The sequence below is a fragment of the Terrapene carolina genome, unplaced genomic scaffold (genome assembly GCF_002925995.2).
Source record: "Terrapene carolina triunguis isolate 2854851 unplaced genomic scaffold, T_m_triunguis-2.0 Scaffold95, whole genome shotgun sequence".
NCBI classification, from domain to species: Eukaryota; Metazoa; Chordata; order Testudines; family Emydidae; genus Terrapene; species Terrapene triunguis.
In genome coordinates, this window is record NW_020664446.1 from 47,378,579 (window position 1) to 47,403,758 (window position 25,180).

General features: G+C 41.2%; 1 protein-coding gene across 2 annotated transcripts in view; it reads right to left on the reverse strand.

Moving 5' to 3' along the window:
• Nucleotides 1–25,180, reverse strand: part of REEP3 (receptor accessory protein 3) — a 72,313-nt gene that overhangs the window by 35,900 nt on the left and 11,233 nt on the right. The window contains exon 2 of one of the 2 annotated variants that reach the window (XM_024209271.2): nucleotides 6,447–6,519. The exons of the other annotated variant lie outside the window; for it this stretch is intronic. Within the exon in view, the coding sequence (XP_024065039.1) occupies nucleotides 6,447–6,519 (73 nt within the window). The remainder of the gene's footprint in view (nucleotides 1–6,446; nucleotides 6,520–25,180) is intronic. 2 annotated transcript variants of the gene reach the window in all.

Consider the following 25,180-nt stretch of genomic DNA (forward strand, 5'->3'; position numbering starts at 1 on the left):
CTGGCCCTGGGAGCGGCGGTGACCAGAGATGACTCCACCTCAGGCCAGATCTGCAGCAAGGTAAGAGTCGGGCCAGGCGGGAGGGTCCCCAGGACCCCTGGGGAGCTTCTGCCTGCTGGAGCCCCAGAGGCTGCTGCCTCCCTCCCCTACAAATTCTCTGTTTTCATTTTTTTTTTAAATTTTAAACAGTCAAAACAAAACTGCAAAGTGCAAACATGTGTAAAAGCCAAAAAAAAAAAAAAAAAAAACCGGGGGGGGGGGGGGGAGAGGAGGCAGCCAAAATTTTTTTTGCTTGGGGCAGCAAAAAACCTAGAGCCGGCCCTGCCAATGAACAAGTATATACGGTATGTATTTTTAGATGTTTAATTGTAGTATAGTTAATTACACGGTCTACTACAGCATGGCATTTTATTTCTCCTCTTATCTGTTCTGTTCCCGCCTATGCTACCTGAACCTCCCCTTTGTCTCGTACTGCCCAGTCCTCTTCTCCCTGTACATTTGCTTTATCTCCTGGACATGCTGCCTAGACAGCCACTTGATCCTCTTCTCCCCTTGCTCTCTTGGGTAAAGAGTCCCACTGCTTCAATCCCATCTCCACAACTCTCCTACATATTCCTCTGCAGGTGGCTGGCAGCTGCACTCTCATTATTGGCTGTCTGTCTCAGAATGGCAGCTACCATTTTCCTCTCTACTTATGTGGCAGCAGACCCCACTCAAGGCTTTTAGGCTGGCTCCTCTTACTCATTTTTAGTAACTTATATAGAGTTCCAGGCTCCTCTTCAAAATATAAGGAAGAGTCAGGACACCATGCAGCCAGCCATATACAACCATCTGTGATAAATGAAGAGGGGCGGGGGGCGGCAGGAGCTCCCTTTTATGAACACCCAGCCATCCAGAAGCTATAAAATCCCTCTTAGTAGAAGACGTGATTAGGTTTATCCCTTTTATTTTTTTATGACTTGCGGATTCCTGTGTTAACCCCCAGTGCTTTTGTTTTGCTTGTAACCTTTAAGCTGGACCTCAAGGAAAATATTCTTGGTGCTTAATCCTTGTAGTTGCTCTTCTAAAATCTAGCAATAGCCTGAGTTCCCAGATGTATTTTCTTCTTTTTTTAAAAATAAAATTTACCTTTTTTAAGAACAGAATTGGATTTGTGTGTCTTAAGAGGTTTGTGCACATGTTGTTAATTAACTGGTGTAAACAACTGATGTCCCTCCCCCCCCCCCCCTTCCTTTCTCAGTTCTTCCCCCGAGAGAGGGTGAAAGGGCTTGAGAGTACCTCACAGAAAGGTATTTCCAAGTGCACCTTCCTTGGCTCTCAAAGGGGTTCTGCACTTGGGTGGTGGCAGCATCTACCAATCCAAGGTCAGAGAAAAGCTGTAACCTTGGGAGTTTAATACCAGCCTGGAGTGGCCAGTATTAATTTTTAAAATCCTTGCTGGCCCTCACCTTCTGCACTCGAAGTGCCAGAGTGGGGAATTAGCCTAGACACCATCATTTAAAAACTACTGATCTAAGGATTAATTTATTTAACCATGTACACACCATTAAGTTTCACTCCAAAATTCAAAATACACTACCCATTTATTTAAAATGGAAGACTGCTCCTTTTCAGGGTCTCCCCTCCCCCGCCCGCTGCCATACTCTACAAAATTTCAATTAAGAAGATAATTTTCACCTCCACTGTAGAGGCAGCCATCAGACTGTTAATCAACATGGAGCCCCAGTTATCCTAACCCTGCAGAAAACTGGCAGGCAAGAATCTTAGGAGCTGCAACACTGGGAAACCACACCTCATTACACCTTAACTAGGTGTTTCCTTAATGCCTAACTAGTCCCCTTAAATGCAAATTTGACATCACTTTTGTCTAGTCAGCTTTACAGATTCCCTTGGGTAGTCAATGTCACCTATTTGGAGAGTCACACATCAGCAATGGGAAAAAAGCTTAAAGAGGGAAATGTGAATTTCAAACCCCAAAATCTGGACAGAGAAAACAAGATAAGGTTTAAATTAGGGCTGTCAAGCTATTAAAAAAATTGTGATTAATCCCCACTGCTAAATAATAAATAAATAATAATAAAATACCATTTATTTAAATATATTTGGATGTTTTCTATATTTTAAAATATATTGATTTCAACTACAGCACAGAACACAAAATGTACAGTGCTCACTTTATATTTTTATTACAAATATTTGTGGTGTAAAAAACAAAAGAAATAGTATTTTTAAATTCACCTCATACAAGTATTGTAGTGCAATCTCTTTATCAAGAAAGTTGAACTTACAAATGTAGAATTATGTACAAAAAATAACTGCATTCAAAAAACAAAACAATGTAAAAATTTAAAGCCTACAAGTCCATTCAGTCCTACTTCTTGTTCAGCCAGTCACTCAGACAAACAAGTTTGTTTATGGTTGCAGGAGATAATGCTTCGGGTTCTGTAATTTCCGCATCAGAGTGTTGCTCTTTTAAGACTTTTGAAAGCATGCGCCACACCTCATCCCTCTCAGATTTTGGAAGGCACTTCAGATTCTTAAACCTTGGGTCGAGTGCTGTAGCTATCTTTAGAAATCTCACTTTGCATTTTGTCAAATCTGCAGTGAAAGTGTTCTTAAAACGAGTATATGCTGGGTCATCATCCGAGACTCCTATAATATGAAATACATGGCAGAATGCAGGAAAAATAGAGCAGGAGACATACTATTTTTCCCCAAAAATAGTCAAAATTTAATTAACGCATTTTTTTTTTTAAACGAGCGTCATCAGCATGGAAGCATGTCCTCTGGATTGGTGGCCGAAGCATGAAGGGGCATATGAATGTATAGCATAATTGGCAATACCAGCTACAAAAGTCTCATGCGAATGCCTGTTCTCACTTTCAGATGACATTGTAAATAAGAAGCGGGCAGCATTATCTTCCATAAATGTAAACAAAACTCATTTGTCTTAGCGATTGGCTGAACAAGAAGTAGGACTGAGTGGACTTATAGGCTCTAAAGTTTTACCCTGTTTTGTTTTTGAGTGTAGTTATGTCACAAAAATAAATAAATAACTAATAAAAAATACAAATCTACATTTGTAAGTTGCACTTCCACGCTAAAGAGGTTGCATTACAGTACTTGTATGAGGTGAATTCAAAAATACAATTTCTTTTATCATTTTTAACAGTGCAAATATTTGTAATAAAAATATCAAGTGAGCACTGTAAATTTTGTATTGTGTTGTAATTTAAATCAATCTATTTGAAAATGTAGAAAAACCATCCAAAAATATTTAATCAATTTCAATTGGTATTGTATTGTTTAACAGTGTGATTAAAACTGCACTTAATCATGATTAATTTTTGAGTTAATCGTGTGAGTTACCTGTGATTAATCGACAGCCCTAGTTTAAAACACTAAAAATTCCTTAAAAATTAAGTTTTGAAGTTGGTGTCACTTTAACGTATACTTCTACTTTGAAACATGACTAAAAAGCATCATTGGACTATTTTCACAGAATCATAGAAATTTGAACTAGAAGGGACCTCAATAAGTCATCTAGGCTGGTCCCCTGCACTGAGGGAGGATTAAGTATTACCTAGACCATTCCCTACAGGTGTTTGTCATTAGAGGTTTTTAAGAAGAGGTTAGACAGAGATCCCACAACTTCCCTAGGTAATTTGTTCCATTGCTTATCTGCCCTTACAGTTAAGTTAGACCAGGGATCGGCAACCTTTGGCATGCAGCCCGCCAGGGTAAGCCCCCTGGCGGGCCGGGCCACTTTGTTTACCTGCCGCATCCGCAGGTTCGGCTGATTGCAGCTCCCACTGGCCGCGGTTCGCCGCTCCAGGCCAATGGGGGCTGCGGGAAGCGGCGACTAGCACATCCCTGGGCCCGTGCCACTTCCTGCAGCCCCCATTGGCCTAGATCGGCAAACCGCGGCCAGTGGGAGCTGCGATCGGCCAAACCTGAAGATGCAGCAGGTAAACAAACCGGCCCAGCCTGCCTGCCGGGGGGCTTACCCTGGCAGGCCATGTGCCAAAGGTTGCCGATCCCTGAGTTAGACATTAAGAAAAAGCTTCCTAAATCTCCCTTGCTGCAATTTAAGCCCATCACTTCTCATCCTGTCCTCAGTGGATAAGAGAGCAGTTTATCCCCCTCTTCTTTATAACAACCTTTCAAACACTTGACAACTTATATCCTCCCCCCCACCCCAATCTCTCTTCTCCAGAGTAAACAAACTCAAGTTTTTTCAATCTTTCATCATGGATCATGTTTTCTAGACCTTTAATCATTTTAACTGCTCTTTTCTGGACTTCTTCCAATATGTTCCACTCCTTTCCCCAGGTGTGCTGCCCAGAACTGGACATAATACTCCAGCTAAGGCCTTATCAGTGCTGAACAGCATGAAAGAATTACCTCTCATGTCTTGATAATTGGTTGGTGAAACAGAAGTATACAACTCTCAACCAAATTTAAGGTTTGTGCTCTGCTTCTTAACAATGTGTCCTGAGGTTGCTAGTCACTCTCTGGAGCCAGTGTCTGACAGCTTGACAGAGAATATCTGCACCTTGGATGGTGTGGTTCCTAGGGATGTAAAAGTTTAACTGGTTAACCAATAAGCTTGATGCTTATCGGTTTCAGTTCCGCTGTCGCCCCGCACCTAGGAGGCCGGCAGCAAGGCTGCGCGTAAAATGTGGGTGTGCTGCAGCACCTTCCGCACCCTTAGTTCCCCGGTTAAATGTTTAACTGATAGAATTTTAATAGGTTACACAGTTAGGTGTTTTATACGCTATTTACATCCTTAGTGGTTCCATCTTTCATTTTCTGAGTTCATAGGTGATGGAGTCTTAAGACTCCCAAATGCTACTTGATTAGCTAGCAGCAATGCCTAGCACACCCTTTGTCCATTCAAGACCAGAAAGATGCAATTATTTCTTTGCATGCAGACCTTGCTATTGTCATTCATGCTTTTGTCACTGAGACTGGACTATTGCAGTGTAGTGTTAAATCCATGACCTATGATCTGCATTGCCTGCTGTCCAGTTTCTGGGTGGAATGTAAGGCGTTGGTTTTGAAATACTAGTTGGCCTAGAAACTGCCTGAGACACCACTGATTATTTGTTGCAAACCCCAGCTATACTTTTGGGAAAAGGGAGATCTGCAGGAGGGAGACTTAGTTTTATTTTTCCTGGCCATTATAGAATTATATTGACTAAAAAAACTGTAATAACTGTCATTACTATAATTGTTTTCTTAACTAACTATTAAGGACACCTAAAATGATTGGTAGCAAATCTTATATTTTATGCATAATACAAATAGTAATATTTCTGCGGGGCTAATGAAAGCCTTTGATATTTGCAACCCCTTTGTCTTCACAAGGTTTTCACAGCACAGGCAGTTGTGGAGCAAAAACAATTATGCTGACATAAAATGGAGTAGAAATCTGCTCAGTCTTGACTGTTTTGTTTCAGAAGTGCTAACATTAGGGAAAAGCTATAAAAACCTCATGGAAGTCAGAAGACATGACATGACTGACTATACCAAAGGGAAAGATTTGTTGAGTAAGGCAGTAAAGCATAGTTCTACTTGAAAACTTAAGTAGCACCAACCTCTCCCCCTACAAAACAAAGGAAGTTAGATGCTAACAATACTTAATGTTTCATTAAGGCAGCATAGTTAAGATCACAAAGGTTACATCCACACTACCGCCAGATCAACACTCCGGCGATCAATGCACCGTGGTCGATTTAGCAGGTCTAGTGAAGACCTGCCAAATCGACCGCAAATTGCTCTCCGGTCGACCCCAGTACTCCACCGCAAACAAGAAGAGTAAGGTTAGTCAACGGGAGAGCATCTTCCATCAACCCAGTACAGTGTAGACACCAAGTAAATTGACATAAGCTACGTCGACTTCAGCTATGTTATTTACGTAGCTGGAGTAGCGTAACTTAGGTCGACTTACTGCGGTCATGTAGATAGCCTTAGTCAGGAAACTCAAAAACTAAGCATCTTACAACAACATCAGGCCCCAATCCTGCAAACACTTATGTACATGAATAACTTTCCACACAACTACACCTAAAAGTGTCAATGAGACTACTCAGAAACACGTCATGTAACTAAGTTGGCGAAACCAGGGACCTGGCTTGACTATGGTACATATTATGAGAACATATTTTATGTTGTTCTTCATATACCATAATTTTGTGTGTTAAGCTGTGTGATTTATATGGAAACCTTAACTTCATTTCTAAATTAGCTAAGCATTCATAAGCATATTATATGATGTTACAGTCATAATTTTTGTACCTAATATTTATGAAGATATATTAAAGTCGTGTCACGCTTTCATGTGACTATATGTTACACTGAATAACTTGGTGAAATTTACATCCACTAAGTTTCAACCGAAGCATTATGTTTCATTGGACAAACAAGACAGAAGTGGGACTTACATATTCCTTCACATTTTTTGTCTTCACAGCTTTGTAAGAATAATAAGCAGGGTACAACATCCCAAACACCAACCTAAGGAAAAATAAACAGTTTTTAAAATCTGACAAGCTGTATATAAAACAAAGCAATAATCTCATATATACACAATTAAAAGGGTGAACAACCTAGAAACAGCACTCTACTAGCTTTAAAAAAATATAAAGATTTTAAGGCAGTTTGAAGGAAGCTTTGGGCAATGTATAATGGCACTGCTTTAACTCAGGATGGCTAAAATGACCCTTTACAGATGGATCTATTTCTTAGAACCTGCCTCTTTAAGAGATGACTGTAATATTGCCAATTAAAGGAACTGCACTAGTAGCAATGGTACATGTTTCAGGTGTAGTTTTACCATAGGGTTACATGTGGACGTGTGGCAGGTGTGGTGCTCTTAGGGGAACTATTCTGCAACTGCCAACCCAGCTCCTTGAAACAATGGTTCGTGGGTGGTTTTGAGACAGATTCTACACTATGAAGAGAGTTATGGAAAGTCCAAATTCATTTTCCTGGAACTCCCCAGGAAGCTCAGCCATTTCTACAACATATTGCTCAGATGAATGCTAATCCAAATGGTAGGAGCTCATTCTTTGCACAGACAGCTAATTTCTGCTCAAAGTTTTGAAAGTTCTTCACCCTCTCACTCAAACAAACAAACAAAAAAGACGACGACAACCAGGAGGGTGTCCCAGCAATGCATGCTGGGACACCCCTGCTAATTTGTCATGGTAAAGAACTCTTAAGCATGGATTGGTGGGACAGTTGATTGAGACATGGAATCAACAGCAGTGGCTAGAGAATCCCTAAATGATGAAAGAACTCTAACTTTGTAACACCATTATGAAATCACAGTTCACCGAGAGGGCGTGCCAATTAAATTGGAGAAGTTAGTTCCACTGACTGCAAAGTATGCCTCAATGCTAATAAGTCTACTGTGGACGCAGTTTTGCTGGAGGCAGGCATGACCATATTTCAAGCACTACAGGGGTTTGTGGCCAAGGGGGCAAGTGATAGAGGGTTTTGAACAGCAGGGAGATGGTATCCATGGACCATGCACCTATTTTGTGCCCACCCTATCAAAAAGAGGTAACAGATCAACAGAAAAAGACCATCACTACAGTAATGCAAGCTTTGATGGAACTTCATGGTTATTTCTTGTATCTTTATAATATATGGCAAAGCAAGCTGTACTATGCCAGAAATTTAAAATCTCTGGGTATTAAGACCCAAACAAAAGGGCAAGTTGTTCATCCACATGGCATAGGAGTAGAATCTGTTTATGACTGGCTAAATAACTTTAAATTTTGCATAACCTCCATACTAGCACATATATAGCATAGATGCACTGAATCATTTGTTTCAATCAGTTCAATACAAACAGCTGAAGCATAAGCTATTGCAGTTAGATAAGGCCTTGTCTACACCAGACTTGACAGCCAGATTCAATGGTAAGATGATGAATATTACTCCCAGGACCACAACCCACTTTTCTTCCTCCTCCACCACCGCCCTGACCTCCCCCAGCTCCTAGACATTCCATCCCAACATACCACAGATCTTTACTCCAGATGTTTCTACTCCATTCTCCTTGGATATTGGACATGGGTAACTAGGTGTAACTTAACACCCCATTTTTGAACTGGAAAGTCTTAATGAGAAGCCATGTTTGAAAAAAATATGCATGGTAAATAGTGCATCAAATACAAATCTACTTCTGAGCACAGTGAGCTGTGCTAAATTACAGTCAATCTCCAAATTCACTGATTGTGGATATCAATGAAATAACAGGATTGCAGTTTAAAAGAGGCTTTTTTAAACAGCTATTAGAATTCTTGCTGGTTGCCTAAATTAAAGCCATGTTAGTTGCATTTTGACGAATAACAAGGAAAATGATGGATGGAGAGGTGAAGCAGAAATGTGATTGAGAGTCAATACCTTCTGTACAATGTTTGGATTCAAGCATGAGGAAGAGGTAGCTGAGAAATATAAGATGGGTTTTTTTGGTGACATCAGTGACTGCGTTGGGTTTTTTGCAGGGTTTTTTTTTTTAGAATAAGTACTTAATTTCAGCTTTGCATTAATGGAATCACATACAGTACAGATGAGGAGGTTACCTACCTATCACTGGAGGTTCTTTGAGATGTGTGGTCCCTATCTGACATGTGCCTGAGTCCGGAAGTGTTTCTTAGCAGAGTCCTTTGACCCACACGTGTGTCTCCTCGTTCTTCCAGCGCTGAGTGTATAAGAGGTAGTGTGGGTCAATGCCTCTCCAGTCTCCCTCTTACCATAATGGAATCCAGTCCGAAGCAGAGGGGATGGAGGGCAGTTAATGGAATACAGATAGGGACCATGCATCTCAAAGAACCTCCAGTTACAGGTAAGTAACCTCCTCCTCTTGAGTGATGGTCCCTATGTGTATTCCACACATGGGTGACTCGTGAACAGTTATCAGCATGGAGGTGGGTGCACGGATGCCAATGCCTGCAGTATGGCCTGACCCACAGCAGTGTTCGTTGCTGCTGCTTGTGCGATGGCGTAGTGTGTCGTGGACATGTGGAGTCCAGTGAGGCCAATGTGGTGGCTTGGGCTCTATGATGTTGCACTCCATATGTTTAAGGAAATATGCTTATGAGTGTAAATATAATGTAACTGGAATATGCTTTATGCAAAAGGTCTCTTGTAATGTATCTACTGAGTGTGTTCATCCTATCTGTATGAATGTATCATTCTTGTATCTGAAGCTAGAAATATGAAGTATTACTCTGAAGTCCTATTGTAACTATGCAAAGTGTGGGCCATTAATGGTGGTTTAGAATCTTGATGGCTCCCATTAACCAGGACAATTGGTTGGAAATGGCTCTGTACCAGGGGGAAAGGATTGGGCCCAGACTAGGAAGGAGTCTAGTCTGTGAAAGAAACTTATTGGAACATCTCTGAGGGTGAGATTTTATCTGTAATTACTTTCTAAATTTATTAGTCTTAGACTTGCGGGTTTTGTTTTAATTTGCTTGGTAACTTACTTTGTTCTGTCTGGCATTACTTGAAGCCACTTAAATCCTACTTTTTATACTTAATAAAATCACTTTTGTTTATTAACAAACCCAGAGTAAGTGATTAATACCTGGGGGAGCACACAGCGGTGCATATCTCTCTATCAGTGGTATGGAGGGCGGACAATTCATGAGTTTACCCTGAATAAGCTTTATACAGAGTAAAATGGATTTATTAGTTGTTTGGATCCCATTGGGAACTGGATATCTGGCTGCTGGAGATTTAAAACAACTCAGCAGGTTACCTGTTAAAGCCTGCAGCTTTGGGGGCGTGGTTCAGATCTGGGTCTGTGTTGCAGCAGACTAGCATTGTCTGGCTCAAAAATGCAGGGTTCTGGAGTCCCAAGCCATCAGGGAAAATGGGCTCAGAGGTAATTTCAGCACATCAGGTGACAGTCCCAAGGGGGTCTCTGTGACCGAAATCATCACAGGCTTGTGTTGAGTGCACTGTGATTTTAGCAGATGGAGGTATGATGCATTGGTTTTAGCATTCGCAGATGCACCCAGAGACCCATTTGGAGATTCGTTGGGACGAGGGGGCTTCACCACTGGACTTTTCAGCTATGGCCACAAATAGCTTTGGTGATGCGTGAAAGGGTCGAGTCCTGTGGAATGCCAGTACACAATGGACATCAAGGGAGCACAAAGCTTTGTCAGTAAGGGAAGGGTGTGGTTTGAGGCAGAAAACTAGCAGCTGTATGCACTGATTTAGATGGAACTCAGACACCACTCTTGGGAAGAATTTAGGGTTCAGCCATAAGGATATCTTGTGCTTGTCGAGCATCGTGTATGGGGAGAGTCTGCCATCATGGCTGAAAATTCACTGATTCGTCTGGTCAAGATAATGGCTATCAAGAAAGTTGCTTTCATCAAGAGGTGGGAGAGAGTGAGCATGTTGCTCAAAGAGTGGCTTCATTAGGGTGGAGAGAACGAGATTAAGATCCCATGGTGGTGTGGGCTTCAGTACTGGTGGAAAAGTGTTGAGTAAATCTTTCATCAAGCAGATAGTGGTGGGGTGCATCAACACAGAGGTCCATGGGAGACAGAAAGGCACTGAGTGCTGCCAGATGCATTAGAATAGAATTGAGGGTCAGGCCAACATCTTGAGGGTGAGAAGGCAGTTGAGGACGACTGGAATAGACTCCATGTTCAGTGAGTGGCGGTGGGCCCATGCTATGAAGTGTCTCCATTTAGTTCAGTAGCAGGATCTGGTGGATTCTCTCCTGCTTTAGGTAAGGATTTGTCGAACCAGAGTAGAGCACCCCCAACGCCCAACCAAATACCAGGCTGTGAGATGAAGAGGGCCTGGATTGGGATGACAAAGCCCCTCCCAATCTTGTGAGAGCAGATCCGGGAGTGTGCAGAAGCAGAGTGGTGTGCAGGCAGAGTCTGAGGAGGTCGTGAACCGGAACTGATGGTGCCAGAACGGGCTATGAGTATGACGGTGGCTCTCTCCTGGTTAATCTTGTGTAGCACCTGTGGCAGCAAGGGAATGGGGGGAGGCGTAGCAGAGGTTCCCTGTCCAGGGGAAGAGGAGAGCATTGCCCCGAGAGTCCTCCCTTAGAGCAATTGAGGTTCTCATGAGTAGCAAAGAGGTCCCATCGGGGAGGGAGGGTGCCCCACTTCATAAAGAGGTACAGGAGCATGGCATCATGTAGCTTCCACTCGTGTTATGTGCTGGTGACTGTTCCGAATGCTTGGGTGCAGAGGTCACCATCAGATCCCATTTGTGCCTGGCCTTACCCTTCATGCAGGCAATCTTGGGCACTGATCCAGCCGGATCCATGCTGGACATCTCACTTGACCTGGCACGGCTTGGGGAATCTGCTCTTGTGCCCATAAGAGTGTTTTTTTGCTCTGATGCTGGGACTTCTCCTTGATCTTCAGTATCACCAGTTCCGGGGCATGCGGAGTGCTCGAAGGGGCGCTCACCACTGGTGATGGCCACACAGGAGTTTCCTGGGCCCAGACCCAAGTATATCTTGGGTCTCATTCCTTCCTCCATCAGATATTTATGAAGGTGGAGCTTGCAAGATTCCCAGGTCTGGGGCAGGAAGGATTTTCAAATGGCACAGTGAGTCAGGATGTGTGCCTCACCGAGGCAATAGAGGCACCGCTGGTGCCCATTGCTCACAGAGAAGGAGCGCGGGCTGGAAACCGTTTTTGAATCCCGGAAACTGGGGCATAGTCCCCAGGTGGGGGGGAAGCAGTCCCCAACCAGGGGAAAGAAGAACTACACTAACACTATAAAAACTATTTACAACTATTTACCACAAAGCAGAAGTGAATCATTCTCTTAGAAAACCAAGAGCGTGAAGAATCAGGGTGTTCTGACTCAGGCCATGGAGAGGTGAGAAGAAACTGGAGAGGCGTCAACCCTCACTACCTCTTATACCTTCAGCCAGGAGCACAAGGAGACACAGTAAGCGTGGGCGGGTCAGACACTGCTAAGAAACACTTCCCGACTCCAGCGCACCACATACACATGCATCCACTAATGGAATATACATAGGGACCATGACTCAAAGAAAAAAATCTTTTCTCTGTGAATGAGATCATAGTAGATCTTCTCCATCTAGAATACTATGGATGAATAACTTTGGGGATTGTCCAGTTGGGCAGTGCATCTCAAGCATGCATGCATCTCATCTGAAGTACTTGGAACAGTCCAAAGTCGTTCATTGCATACAGCTACTACCGGATTGCAGAGGTCTCCCTTTATAGTAATCCAGAACTAGAGCCATACATTCAATTTAAACCTTACTCTTCACTGATTTCAAAAGTATCAAGAGCAGCCTGAGTGGGAAAGAGTACTATACTGGGCCATTAAATATTGCCTTTTCATTTGAGTTATTCTTCAGAGGTTCATGTCTGGAGCTTAGATTTAAAATTGCCTTAGATAAATCGCAAATTACAGTAGAACCTCAGAGTTACAAACACCAGAGTTATGAAGTGATCCATCAACCTCATTTAGAATCAGAAGCAGCCAAGACAAAAAATAAAGCAAGTACAGTACAGTATTATGTTAAACATAAACTGCTAAAAAATAAAGGGAAAGCAGAATTTTTCTTCTGCATAGTAAAATTTCAAAGCTGTATCAAGTCAATGTTCAGTTGTGAGCTTTTGTAAGAACAACTATAATGTTTGTTCAGAGTTACAAACATTTCAGAGATATGAACAACCTCCATTCCCGAGGTGTTCATAACTCTGAGATTCTACTGTACCCCTCTAGAAGTCCTCTGAAATTGTCTGGTATAAGCAAAGACTACATTATGCAGAATTTCTTGAAGACACAGATCCTGGAAGAAATGATCTTCAAACTTCAATTGAATAAAGCACCAAGTTCTTTGTGTAATGCCACAAAGTTCTTTGATTTATATTAATTAAATCTTCATGATAAAAAACAAGGCAAAGACAGGATAACCCCATACAATCTAAACCAGCTGCTGGGATCCTCTTGCTGGGAAAATACAAAATTGAACTCTGGTCTTAGCAAGTAAGAGAAAAATGGATTTTCACATTCAATAAATCAGTGCATGATTTATGGTGGTTGATTAAGACATTTGAACAGTGTAAGGAAGAGTTCAAACTCAATAGTTGTTTTCAGACAACTTTTTATTTTTAAAAAGGGATTTTGAAGGGCCAGATGAAAACAAGAACCAAGCATCAAAGTGTAATTTTCATTCTGCAGTAACCAGCATCATATTAGCTAGATGGTCTAAAACCCTAGTTCATAATTCTAGCCTGAAATCTGCTAAAATTATGTTGGAATTAAGATGGGAAAGAGCAAGATAAAGTCTCAGCCAATGTTTTTCTTAACTTTATGGTCAGAGTTTAAGGCCAGAAGGGACCACCAGTTCATCTAGTCTGACTTCCTGTATACCACAGGTGACCAACACAACCCAGCACCTGCACACTAAACCCAGTAACCGAAATTAGACTTAAGTATTACAGCCCACAGGAGACTAGACTACTACATGCCACAGACAGAAAACAGTAGGGACTGAGGTGCACCAGTGCCTGAGGACCCTCCAATGGCAAGGAAATGATTAAGTGAGATGTACCCACACAATCCTGGCAAGTGACCTGCACCCACACATTGCAAAGGAAGATGAAAAACCCTGAGGTTACTGCCAGTCTGACCTATGGCAAAATTCCTTCCTGACTCAACATATGGCCATCCATTAGACTCTGAGCCTCTGAGTAAGAACCAGCCAACCAATCACCTCAGAGAGAAAATGCTCAGTGCCACCTCAGAGCCCTAGCCGCCCAATGCCCTCTCTCTAGCCATGGCCATCTCTGATGCTTCAGAGGAAGGAAATTAAATATATATATACACACACACACACACATTTTGGGGGAGTGAGGTGATCCCTTCATGAACCCTGCAATTGTCCAGCTGAAACACTGACGAATTAGCTTTTAGTAACATAAGACATGAACCAAAAGTGAGCCCCAGCGCTGTTGAGTCCAGCCCCCTAACATCACAAGCAACCCTATTGTAAAAAAAAAAAAAAAGAAAGAAAAATCACACTCAAATATGTCAAGTTCTCCTTTAAAACTAATTAAGTTGTTTGTCCCACAACTCCTATTGGGAGGCTGTTCCAGAGCCTCACCATACTGCTAGTTAGAAACCTTCTAATTTCCAGCTTGATTTTGTCCTTGGAAACTTGGTATCCATTTGTTCTTGTGCCATCAATGTCCTTTAGCTTAAAATAACCCTTAACCCTCCCTGGTATTTACCCCATAACATATGGAGGAGTAATTCTATCCAACCATAGCCTTTTGGGGGGGGAGGGAGGGGGCACAAATTAAATGAGCCAAGCTCTTCCAGTCTCCTCCTCTTGGTATTAGCGAAAGTGGCAAGAATTCTAGCTAATAATAAAAAAAAAAAAAATCCAATCTTATAATTATCACTGGCCCCTATTCTACTAGTGTTTTTTGACACTGCTCTAGCATGAAAATTTAACTAGAGTTCTCAGACACCAGCGAAGGAACCTAGCCCATGCATAAGAGTCAAAAGACATATCTAGTTAAAGGAGAAAAAAAGCTTTTGTTTCATTCCATTAACGGGATAATTAGGTATAAAAAAATAGGGACTGAGAGCAACATATTTAGCCAATTGTGATGCAAGCAGGTACACCTCTACCCCGATATAACGTGACCTGATATAACACGAATTCGGATATAACGCAGTAAAGTAGTGCTCCGGGGGGGCGGGGCTGCGCACTTTGGCAGATCAAAGCAAGTTTAATATAACGCGGTTTTACCGATAACACGGTAAGATTTTTTGGCTCCCGAGGACAGCGTTATATAGGGGTAGAGGTGTAGTGTAAAGTTTACCCACATAGCTACCACTGGTCCTCAGTCAGGACATGAAAAATTCATGTAATCCAGAGTCATCTGGAAAGTCTACCAGTTACAAAACTGACATTTTTGTTTAGATCAGAGGTGTGGGCAAAGAATAGACTTTTCTTTTTTTTTTTTTTTTTTTTTTTTTTTTTTTTAAAGTGTTTACTTGCATCTTCAGATCTGCTTCCAGACCTACAGAGAGGGATCAGTGAATGGGGGGGGAGGGGCTGCAGCTGACTATGGGTACTGAGGACAAGCGTTGGATCTCAACATTACATGATATTGCTTCCACAGCTACAAAAGAGTGCAGCATCTACTGAACTCTATTCCCCTGCAGAAACCAATACTAAAAAGTCCCAGCATTTGAGGAACATTTACATATTCCATCATGTGATAAAGGTGTCCATCCTTGGATTTTCCCACAATATCTTTATCCAAGTCAATTTAAGGACAAATCAGATGGTCTTTAGGCTTGTCCAGCTTGTGTGCTTCAGACCCTAAAATTATTAAAAGGAATTTGTGTTTAATAGTTGATATTGGTGCATTGCTCTCATGTAGGAGATGAGAAGAAAGCCAGCTTCTCAAATGGAAGCTGATTTCAGCTGAATCTAATTTACTTTATTCCACACTGCTAGATTTATGGGTAATCCTGTTTACTAGTGTGTTTTTACTGCCAGTTGTAGGCATAGCTATTTCATTTTTCCGCTGTATTCAACATTAATGTAGCACTCTTAGCAGCTTAGTTTAAATTCCCTCAAAATTTAATAAAAATATTTGTTAATTAAAATGCAATGAGTATTTTCTTAGACGCAGAAGAAGAAAAATGGCGAGAGCAGAAGCTGATGCACCTTGACTCCACCCTTCCAACTGAAGATCTGCAATCAGCTCATTCAAAACTAAAAAGCTGAGAATTTCATAAACAACTCCAACTAAGACATCACCTTCAATTCAGATCCAAATGATAAAGCATGCAAGCATCAAATAGCCAAATTTCAAATTGAACTGAGAAGGCTTTGATGCAGCTGAAAGACATCAGGAAAAGAAAAAGAAAAAAAAGGGGGGGGGCAGGTAGGAAAAAACAAAAACAAAAACAAAACAAAACAAAAAAGAAGAAGACGAAGTTACATTTCACAAGTTCCACAAAGTCCCACTCATGCACTGACCCTGTCAGGGGCACACACCATTACAAAAAAATACCAATGAAAATATTATCATTTTTCTTATCGATACCATTTATCACTGTAGGAACTCAATCATATCTGCTGGAGAGATCACATAAAAAGCTAAGGGTGGTGTGACCTACTTTTTGGGGACTGCCCTTAGATCTAATTTTCTGGTCACACATACTACCCTGAAATATAGTTTCAAACATGACAAAAATCTAGCCATCTATAACAGTGAAAATACCCCACAAACTCTGCAAAAACACCTATTAAAATCTTAACTGCTAGAGAACACTGAACCATCTAGAGCTTGTAAGAGAGAATTATAGTTAATATCTAGGTAGACATACAAGAAATATGGGTAAAAGTGCAGCATAAGAGCCATATAAATAAAAGATATCTTGTATTATCCCAGTGAACTTGAACAAATCATTGAATCTAAAAATATAGATATAACCATTTCAAGGAAAGATGGGGTTCAGCAGATCTGCTATTCAAAACACCACACAACTCACCTCAGCACCAAGAGCATCAACACAAAATAATTCTGGTCTTACACGGATATAAAATAGATACAACAATTTTAACTATATCATGCCACACCAGTCTCTATATTAAGGACTCATTTACCTGCATGCCTATTACTTGTTCACTGATATATTGTACCAAACACCTCTGATTTTTTACTTTCAATTTAACAACAGACTTAATTTCTGTATTACTCTCTATTTACATACTTACCAGGGTAAACTCATGAATATTTAGTACATTTAGATGTTTAATCAATTTTTCATAACTATCTTTGAGACAATTAAAATTGAGGGTATCCTATTTCCAAATACTATAGCCATTTCCTATAGCATTACTTCTCCACTGAGAACAGAAACAGAATACTGCCTCTGTCAACTCCATCCATCTCCAATTTCAGGCTGTCTACACTACAAAATTAAGTCATCTTAACTACGTCGCTCGGTATGTGAAAAACCAACACCCCTGAGAAGCGTAGTCTACACTGAGGGTTAGATCAGCTTAACAACACTAGGTAGATAGAGTTCTTCCCCTGACCTACCTACCAACTCTTGGGAGGTGGATTACTTATGCTGACGGGAGAACCCCTCCTCCATTGGCACAGGTAATGTCTACACTGAAGCAATATAGCAGTGCATCTGCAATGATACCGCTGTAGCATTTCAAGTGTAGACAAGCCCAATCTGAAAGACCTATTTCTAAAGCTGCTGCCAGCCACTGAAAAGCCTTCAGAAATCACTGTTCTGCTTTTACTGTTGGCTATATTTCTGTTAATCTCTACACACATGAAAAGCACACAAACACAAACTGTCTGAAAACTGACTCATTCCAAGTTAATCTGTTCCTGTGGATTATTCTCCACTGCAAGTTGTAACTGTTTGTGACATCATGGCAGCCATCTGTGGTATCAAACAGAATGTAAATCAGAAGTTAATAGTAGATCAGTTCAAGAATATACACCTCTACCCCGATATAACACGAATTCGGATAGAATGCGTTAAAGCAGTGCTCCGGGGGGGGGAGGGCTGCACACTCTGGTGGATCAAAGCAAGTGCGATATAACGCGGTTTCACCTATAACGCAGTAAGATTTTTTGGCTCCCGAGGACAGCGTTATATAGGGGTAGAGGTGTATCTTGTTATCATCCAGTTCCTGGCAATTAAGGTAACCCAGCATACTTTCCCCTCTTCCTGCAGAAGTACTCAAAAGGCTATACTGCACACCTTGTGGCGGCATGTAGGGTATGTGTAGCTACAAGCCACAGTGAAAAGTGGGATGCATCCACACTAACACGTAACTACACCTTAGTGAAAGGCTCCAGTGGGTGGAGGCGGCTGGGAAAGGCTCAGCGGTGGGGAGCTACCAGTCTTTCACTAAGGTGGGGAAAAGACTACAGCAGCAGGAAGGTAGCCAGACACTACCCTGCTAAAAACAGCAGTGTCGACAGAGAAGGCACTGCTTGGACCAGAGCCCTGTAAGGTACATACCCACAGGGTTCAGGAGTGTCTTTAATCTACTCATGTAAGTAGTGCCTCACCCTCTACGCTGCTATTCATACCCATGCTAAGGAGGTGGTTAGTGTGTGCATGCTACACACTGCCAAAAGGAGTGTGCAGTATAGATGTATCTGAAGTGATGGTCATCGTAATAAAAACATGGCTTAGTACAAAAAAAAAAAAAAAAAAAAAACCCTTAATTAAAAAAAAACAGAAAAAAAGAGTGATGGACAAACTAACCAAAGATTTTCATAGAATATCAAGGGGTGGAAGGGACCTCAGGAGGTCATCTAGTCCAACCCCCTTGCTCAAAGCAGGACCAATCACCAGACAGATTTTTGCCCCAGATCCCTAAATGGCCCCCTCAAGGATTGAACTCACAACCCTGGGTTTAGCAGGCCAATGCTCAAACCACTGAGCTATCCCTCCACCCAAAACTGAAGTCAAGGAGAGTCCTCAAGAGATGCCTTCTGAACTTCTTGGGGGATATCACAGGGGGAAAGTGTCCTTCTGCCTGACCAGGGACCCTCAGATTAAAAGTCTGAGGCTCTACCAACTGAACTAGCCAGGCTCACATAAGGAAAAAGTTACAACAAACTTTGAATGTAGCTTCAATTTACATTTTGAATACTTTCAGAAAGGAAGATGGCTAGAAATAATTTTTATTTTTAAATATGACAGCTGATGTATATTATGACAACTTTTTTGCAGTGAGGTGGATAGGTTACTACCTCATGAAAGTGTGTTTGGGGGATGAGGAACGGAAAGAGGAAACCAATAGGGCTAACATCTATGAAATGAAGATAAGGAGTGTTTATTTTAAGTTGAGAAGAGATAGCAGGTGTTATGAGCAAGCAACTGCCACTCATCACAGCAAAGGCATGATGGTCTATCAATTTAGGATGCTTGCACCAGGATCCTAACAGCGGGTGGTGTCAGATCAATAACAGCCATCAGAATATGAACTTGAACATAGTTGAGACGTATAAATGAGGGACTAGGAATACATTTAAAAAAAAAAACTTCTAGAAACAGAATTAGATTTTTGGATTGGATTGTAGTGAGAGAACATATTTTAACTTGCTTATTACCTAAATACCAACACACAAATAAGTAAAGTTTAGAGTTCACCTCCCTCAGACCCATACACTCTTACCTAGAACAAATAGTTTTCAATCCCTTGGAAATTATTTTTTCATCCACTAAATTTGTTTGTCTAGCTTTTTAGGTCATATAATGGAATATTCAAGTGCTTTGTTGCTACAGTGATGGGCACCACAGAAAGCCCTAAAATAGACTTTAAATAGAACTCCCATCTCTCCCACTGGCTGTACATTTGAGAATTAAGAGTTCATCAGAATGATTTGATACCCATACACTCAACAGGTTACACAGCCCTTTATTTTGAAGGTTCTATCTTGGGGGAGTAAACGGGAGCCCAGAAACAAGTAATGGAGAGATTAAATATTGCAATTGGATCTTCAGAATCTTAAACTGATATGTCTACACCAGTACTGTAGACTTTATGATGAGTGTCATATTGTTCTTGAAGCCCCAGCTTTCGGAGTCAAATGATTACATGAGAACCTCAGCTGTGAGGCTTCCTTAAAAGTTTCTAATCCTTGCAGTTGTAGAGAAAACTAAAGCTTCAAAAACCATCACCCACATGTACACTAAAGGCTCAGAAACCAGAAGACAAGTAAGGAGAATCTTTTTTTAAATTTATTTTTAAGTCATGATTTGAGGGCATGACTCATGATTTTTCAAACACCACCACATGTTCACTACCGTTTACTTTAATGCAGAAATACAGCAACTATTATTTTTCACTGGTGAACTGAATCTAGCATGTTCAGTTGTAAGATGTTGCTACATTCCAACTATAGTTGATGAGTTTGAATGGAACTCTGACATGCCCCAGTTAAGGCTGGGGGAGGGGAGGAGTGGAGGAAACCACCACTCACATCCCCCGCCCTCTCTGAAGGCGCGCACACACACTCCTCATTATACTGGTTCTATTTAACTTTTGACAGTGAGACAGCTTTAAATACTACTCATCCCTCATTTGTACTCTAAGCAGCAATTATCTATCCATCCTCTCCCCCCACCCAAATATATCATTCCTGAGGAAAACCTAATCCTTTTGTTATTTAAAAAGGTCACAGGGTACAGAGTCAACCTTCCCTTTTCCTTCCAGAGTTTCCTTGTGTATATTTTTCCTGAGATATATTATTCTCAAGATCAAGTTATAAACATTAGCATGGGAATTATCTAGTAGTTACAATTACAACATAAGACTTCCAAAGTTACCAATCACATCAGCTGCAGAGAATTTCTTTATGCTCCTAAGTATTTAAGAACATTTGCTCTATTCCCTCACAACAGTTTATGTTGGGAGGCGGGGGTGACTGATTCAGTGTATTAAGATATTGATGCACCATATGAGCTGTCAAAGCTCCAGCATCTGAGGACTTTTAACATAATCTTTGTGATTTAGGAGGTGCTTTATTTTAAATACATAAATAAGGATTAGACAGACACTTATAACAGGAGACAAAGAGTCCTGTGGCATCTTATAGACTAACAGACGTATTGGAGCCACAGGACTCTGACGCTTTTTACAGATCCAGACTAACACGGCTACCCCTCTGATACTTGTAACAGGAGAGACTCTTACAGATTAGGGTACCAAGTCATTTCCATTCTTACTGTTTTCAGTAAATATTTTCTGCAATTTCCAGCTACTGGTCTGAAGTTTTCCAATTCTGGCCTGCGGCTGAAGCTTATTTATTTAAATGCCATGACAGTTCCATCATTTCACAGTACAGGAGAGTGGAAAAATGCTCTTCTCCACTATATGCGTCACATTTTTAGAACAGCCTTAGTGCCAAAACAGCTGGAAGTAGGAAGCTAAAATTTGGGAGGGAAGTGGGCTTAAGTGAGGAGAACTGCCTTTGAATGTTCCAGGGGAAGACACATTTTATTTATGAGATTGACACAACAACAACAAAAAGACACCACACTTCAAATGCACAGTACATTTGGCATATGTCTAAGACCTTTTTTTAAAGTAATATCCAGAGTGGTGCGTAGCCTGCATTCACATGTGCAGTGATAAGTTAGCTGCTTAGTGAAAAATTTAGTCCAGGTTCACATTGAATAAAGGTCCACAGAAGCTTTGGCCTCATTAACTGCACGTCTTGTGAGGTAAGACTGTACAACTCAAAGCTATGTGAAAATGCCCAGGAATTCCTAATATGTTCAGTGGAAGGGGATCCTTCCATAAAGCCCATGACACAACATGGTCAGACACAACATAGTCACCATTATACTAATCATTCTGTAACATGGAAGAGTTTAACTTCTGAATCTTTTTGTGAAAGAATGTTAAAATCTCTGTTAGGAAAAAGTTAAAGTTACCCTGTTATGTGCTTGAATGTCAGGTAGTGGCAGTTACCCATGGAACCTATCCCAGGTGATACCAGTCAGCTCTGTGTTCTTGGGGAACCAGGGTGCAGTATCCAGCCTGACTCATGAAAGACATCCCTCCCCCCCCCAGCCTCTGCTTAAACCAAAACCCATCAGAGGAAAAAACTTGCAGAGAGCAGTGAAGGGCATTGGGAGACACACCTAGACCCCTCCTGACAAGGGTGACAAGATTAAGACATGTCCATTAGCATACAGAATGGAGAGTAGAGACAACTCCCCTAGCCTCATCTGCATGAAAGATGGGACAGGAAGACATCTCAATTTACATACAGAATGGAGAACAGAGAACCACACTGAATTCTGGGACCAGAAAAAGCAGGGAAGCACTGCATCATGGGAATCTCTGCTCCAGATGCTAATGAACCTATGTCTGCACAAACCCAGCTCAGCAATTATCAGACCAATTCTAGTAATGAATCCTTAATTGATATCCAAATACTAAAGCAGACTAGTTGCATTGTGAGCTCCCTGGAAGAAAACACCACCCATAGCCAAGAGTGATCAGCTCCTGTTGTCTAGCCTTAAAAAAAACCATTGAGTCATCAGCTTACCTATAAACAAATCTAGTGTTCTCCCTTGAACAATTGTATTTTCTCTACAAAAAACCCTACTCACGCTCTAGTCAGGGTACTGATGCTTAGATCCAAACTATGCATCAGTTCCACTGGAACGCCATCTTCTCCTGACTGATCGTGCTGGGGGCTCTGCCTGTCTCCAGCACTCAGGACCCTCCGCTACCACCATCACCTGGGAACCCCGACCAGTTCAAGCCTCATGGAGTGGGTGAGATCCCCCCTCTTTCTCTCTCTCTGTTTTCCTTTCTACCTTAGGTATTAACCTTTAATAATGTATGTTATGTTGGTTTAGCCCTCCTTGTGCAGTTATCACTATTATTCAATAAATAACTTTTATGGTTAAGTTGGTTGCTTCTCTCTCTCTCTCTTGCTGAACTTTACTCTTCTGTGTTTTTAGCTTCCCCCATTCATTCCACAGCAACGCTTCTTTTACCTAAGCTACAGCTCCCTGCAGCGCCCAAAATACTGTGGGGTTTGCTCATCAAGTAGGTTACTGCCAGTACAATTGTGATGTGAGAGTGGGGATAGGGATGTGCTGAATCTGGGATGCATAAGGGTAACAGCTTGAAAGTGCTGCTTGACCTAGTCCATGGAGCCCAGGGGCAAATAAGGAGAAACAGCTTGAAAGTGCTGCTTCCTCCCGCCCAGTGAGTCCAGAGACATATAAGGGGTCAGCTTGACAGTGCTGATTGACCCGGTCTGCTCAGACTTGCTCTGTTAATGTATGTGTGGGTGTTCATCCGGTTCTGGGGCTGGAGTAACCCAGCCCTAGGGAACCTAGGTCCTGCAGGATAGCGCCATTGGGAGGGGACTTGCAGAAGGGAGAAGTAAAGCTCCATATGAAAACACAAGTGACACAAACAGTACATCAATAGGATTACAGAATCCCCTTCCCCAGAAAAGTAACCTGAATAAATGAGCATACTCCAAAGTAAAGGGCAAATCTGGTAACACAGGGCATTATGCATTTAAGTTATGATTAGCTGTTAATCATACCACCTTATTGTAATATAATACACCAGAGAGGTCAGAGCTACCCTTAACATTTTTCCCTGTGGCAACTGTAGGCCTAAGGTTTTTTCATTAAGCTTATTTACCAGAGGCAAGCTTTGTTCATAACTGGGATCCTGTTGGTCTAACTTCAGCAAAAGCATGTGATGTACTTCAGAAAAGAGAATTCCATTCCTTATGGGCAAGAGAAGTCACACTTGACTTGCAGTACCTAAAGAGACTAAAAACAAGGTTGTATGCACTGTTGTAGAGGCATTGGTTCCAAGATATTAGAGAGATGAGGTAATATATTTTATTGCACCAACATCTGTTAGTCAGATAGACAAGCTTTGAGCTTACACAGACCTGAAGCAGAGCTTTGTGTAAATTGCAAAGTTTGTGTCTCTCACCAGAAGTAGTTGGTCGGACACAAAAAAAAAAAAAAATTTTTTTTAACCTCACCCACCTTGTCTCTCTAAAAACACGGTTGACCAACTAAGGAATTATGTTAACAGCTATGGGTTTTCAGAAGTGGATTTCTTTCCACAACACTTTTCACAACTGAAGGGAAGCATAGCATAAATTTGATCTCATTGTATCCTCATCTACACAAATACATAAACTCTCTAAGATTTGTATTAACCTCAAGTACTTGTGTCACGGAAAAGTAACACCTACAAAACTTGACATGGCTTGGACAGTGGAACCTATGTGAATGGGAAATGAGAAACTTAACACAGAAGATGGGAATATAAATCCACAGAACCCCAAAACTGTGGGCTACAGAAATTTTCATGGGAAACTCGTAACTACTTAAGAAGGTAGTTTTCTATACACACGCACACACACACACACACCCCATACTTTGATGTGCCTAACTAGTCATTAGATGTTACAAGTAGCATCAGTTAATCACGTAAAATTCAAAGAAATATCTTCAAAACTAAGGGAAATATATGAAATTCAATTTAGAGTAAAATTTCCTTGGTGACATATTTAAATGTTACCCCTGGTGTCACAGAACTAAACAGGAATATCCTTCTACAGACTATTCCCACAGATTCCTTTGAGGCTTGGATATGAAAGTTACATAAGGAGAAAACTATGACAATTAACAGCCAGAACAAGCTCCAGACAGTGAATGTGAAGGAAAAGAGGGCGCATTTTTCTTTTTCTACTCTTTGCTCCCAAAGCCAAGACTTCTATTACAACAGCCGCATTAGCAAAGGGAGGCAAAGCAAAAGGCATTATATTGGAACTCTCCACAGAAAGTTCTTCTGTCTTGGATTCTTGCACTTAAAAAAAAAAAAAAAATCAGTAAAATAGAAGTTAAGTAAAAGCAGGGGTTACACATTTCTTTCCAAATAAAACCACACCTTTAGCTCAAATGAAATTGTGACATCTGGACATGGGAGCCGATTGCTGATCTGAAGTTAAAAAAACAAATGGGGAATGTTCAATATTAGTTAACCCCTTTTCTGTGTCTATACTCATGCCTATTATCTGAGAGTTCTTCAATCTTGTTCACAAAAGTAGTTCCCTCATCATTTTAACTGAAAATTTTAAAATGCTTCCTAGTTTGAGTTATTGCTACCTACTACACATTTATGCTAAAAGACAAAAAGGCCCAGTGTTTGGTTTAATATTATGCACTCCCAGAAAACATTTTCCAAAAATGTTACATTCAAATAGATCATGTAACTTGCACTTCCTTTGCTGGTTACATTCAACTCACATCTGCCATCAAAAAGCTATATTCTTAAAGGAATAAGGGGTATTTTTGTATCATTACAGCATACACCTATGTCTATCACATGGATGATTTTCCAATGGCAGATTGGCACCAAATTGTTTAGCATCACTACTACTGTAGCTAATAGTTTGCTACAACCCAAAGAAACACGTCTTTAAATTTAAAGACGTTTCAGAGTGGTAGGCGTGTTAGTCTGGATCAGCAAAAACAATGAGGAGTACTTGTGGCACCTTAGAGACTAACACATTTATTTGGGCATAAGCTTTCGTGAGCTAAAACCCACTTCACTCCGTGCATCTGA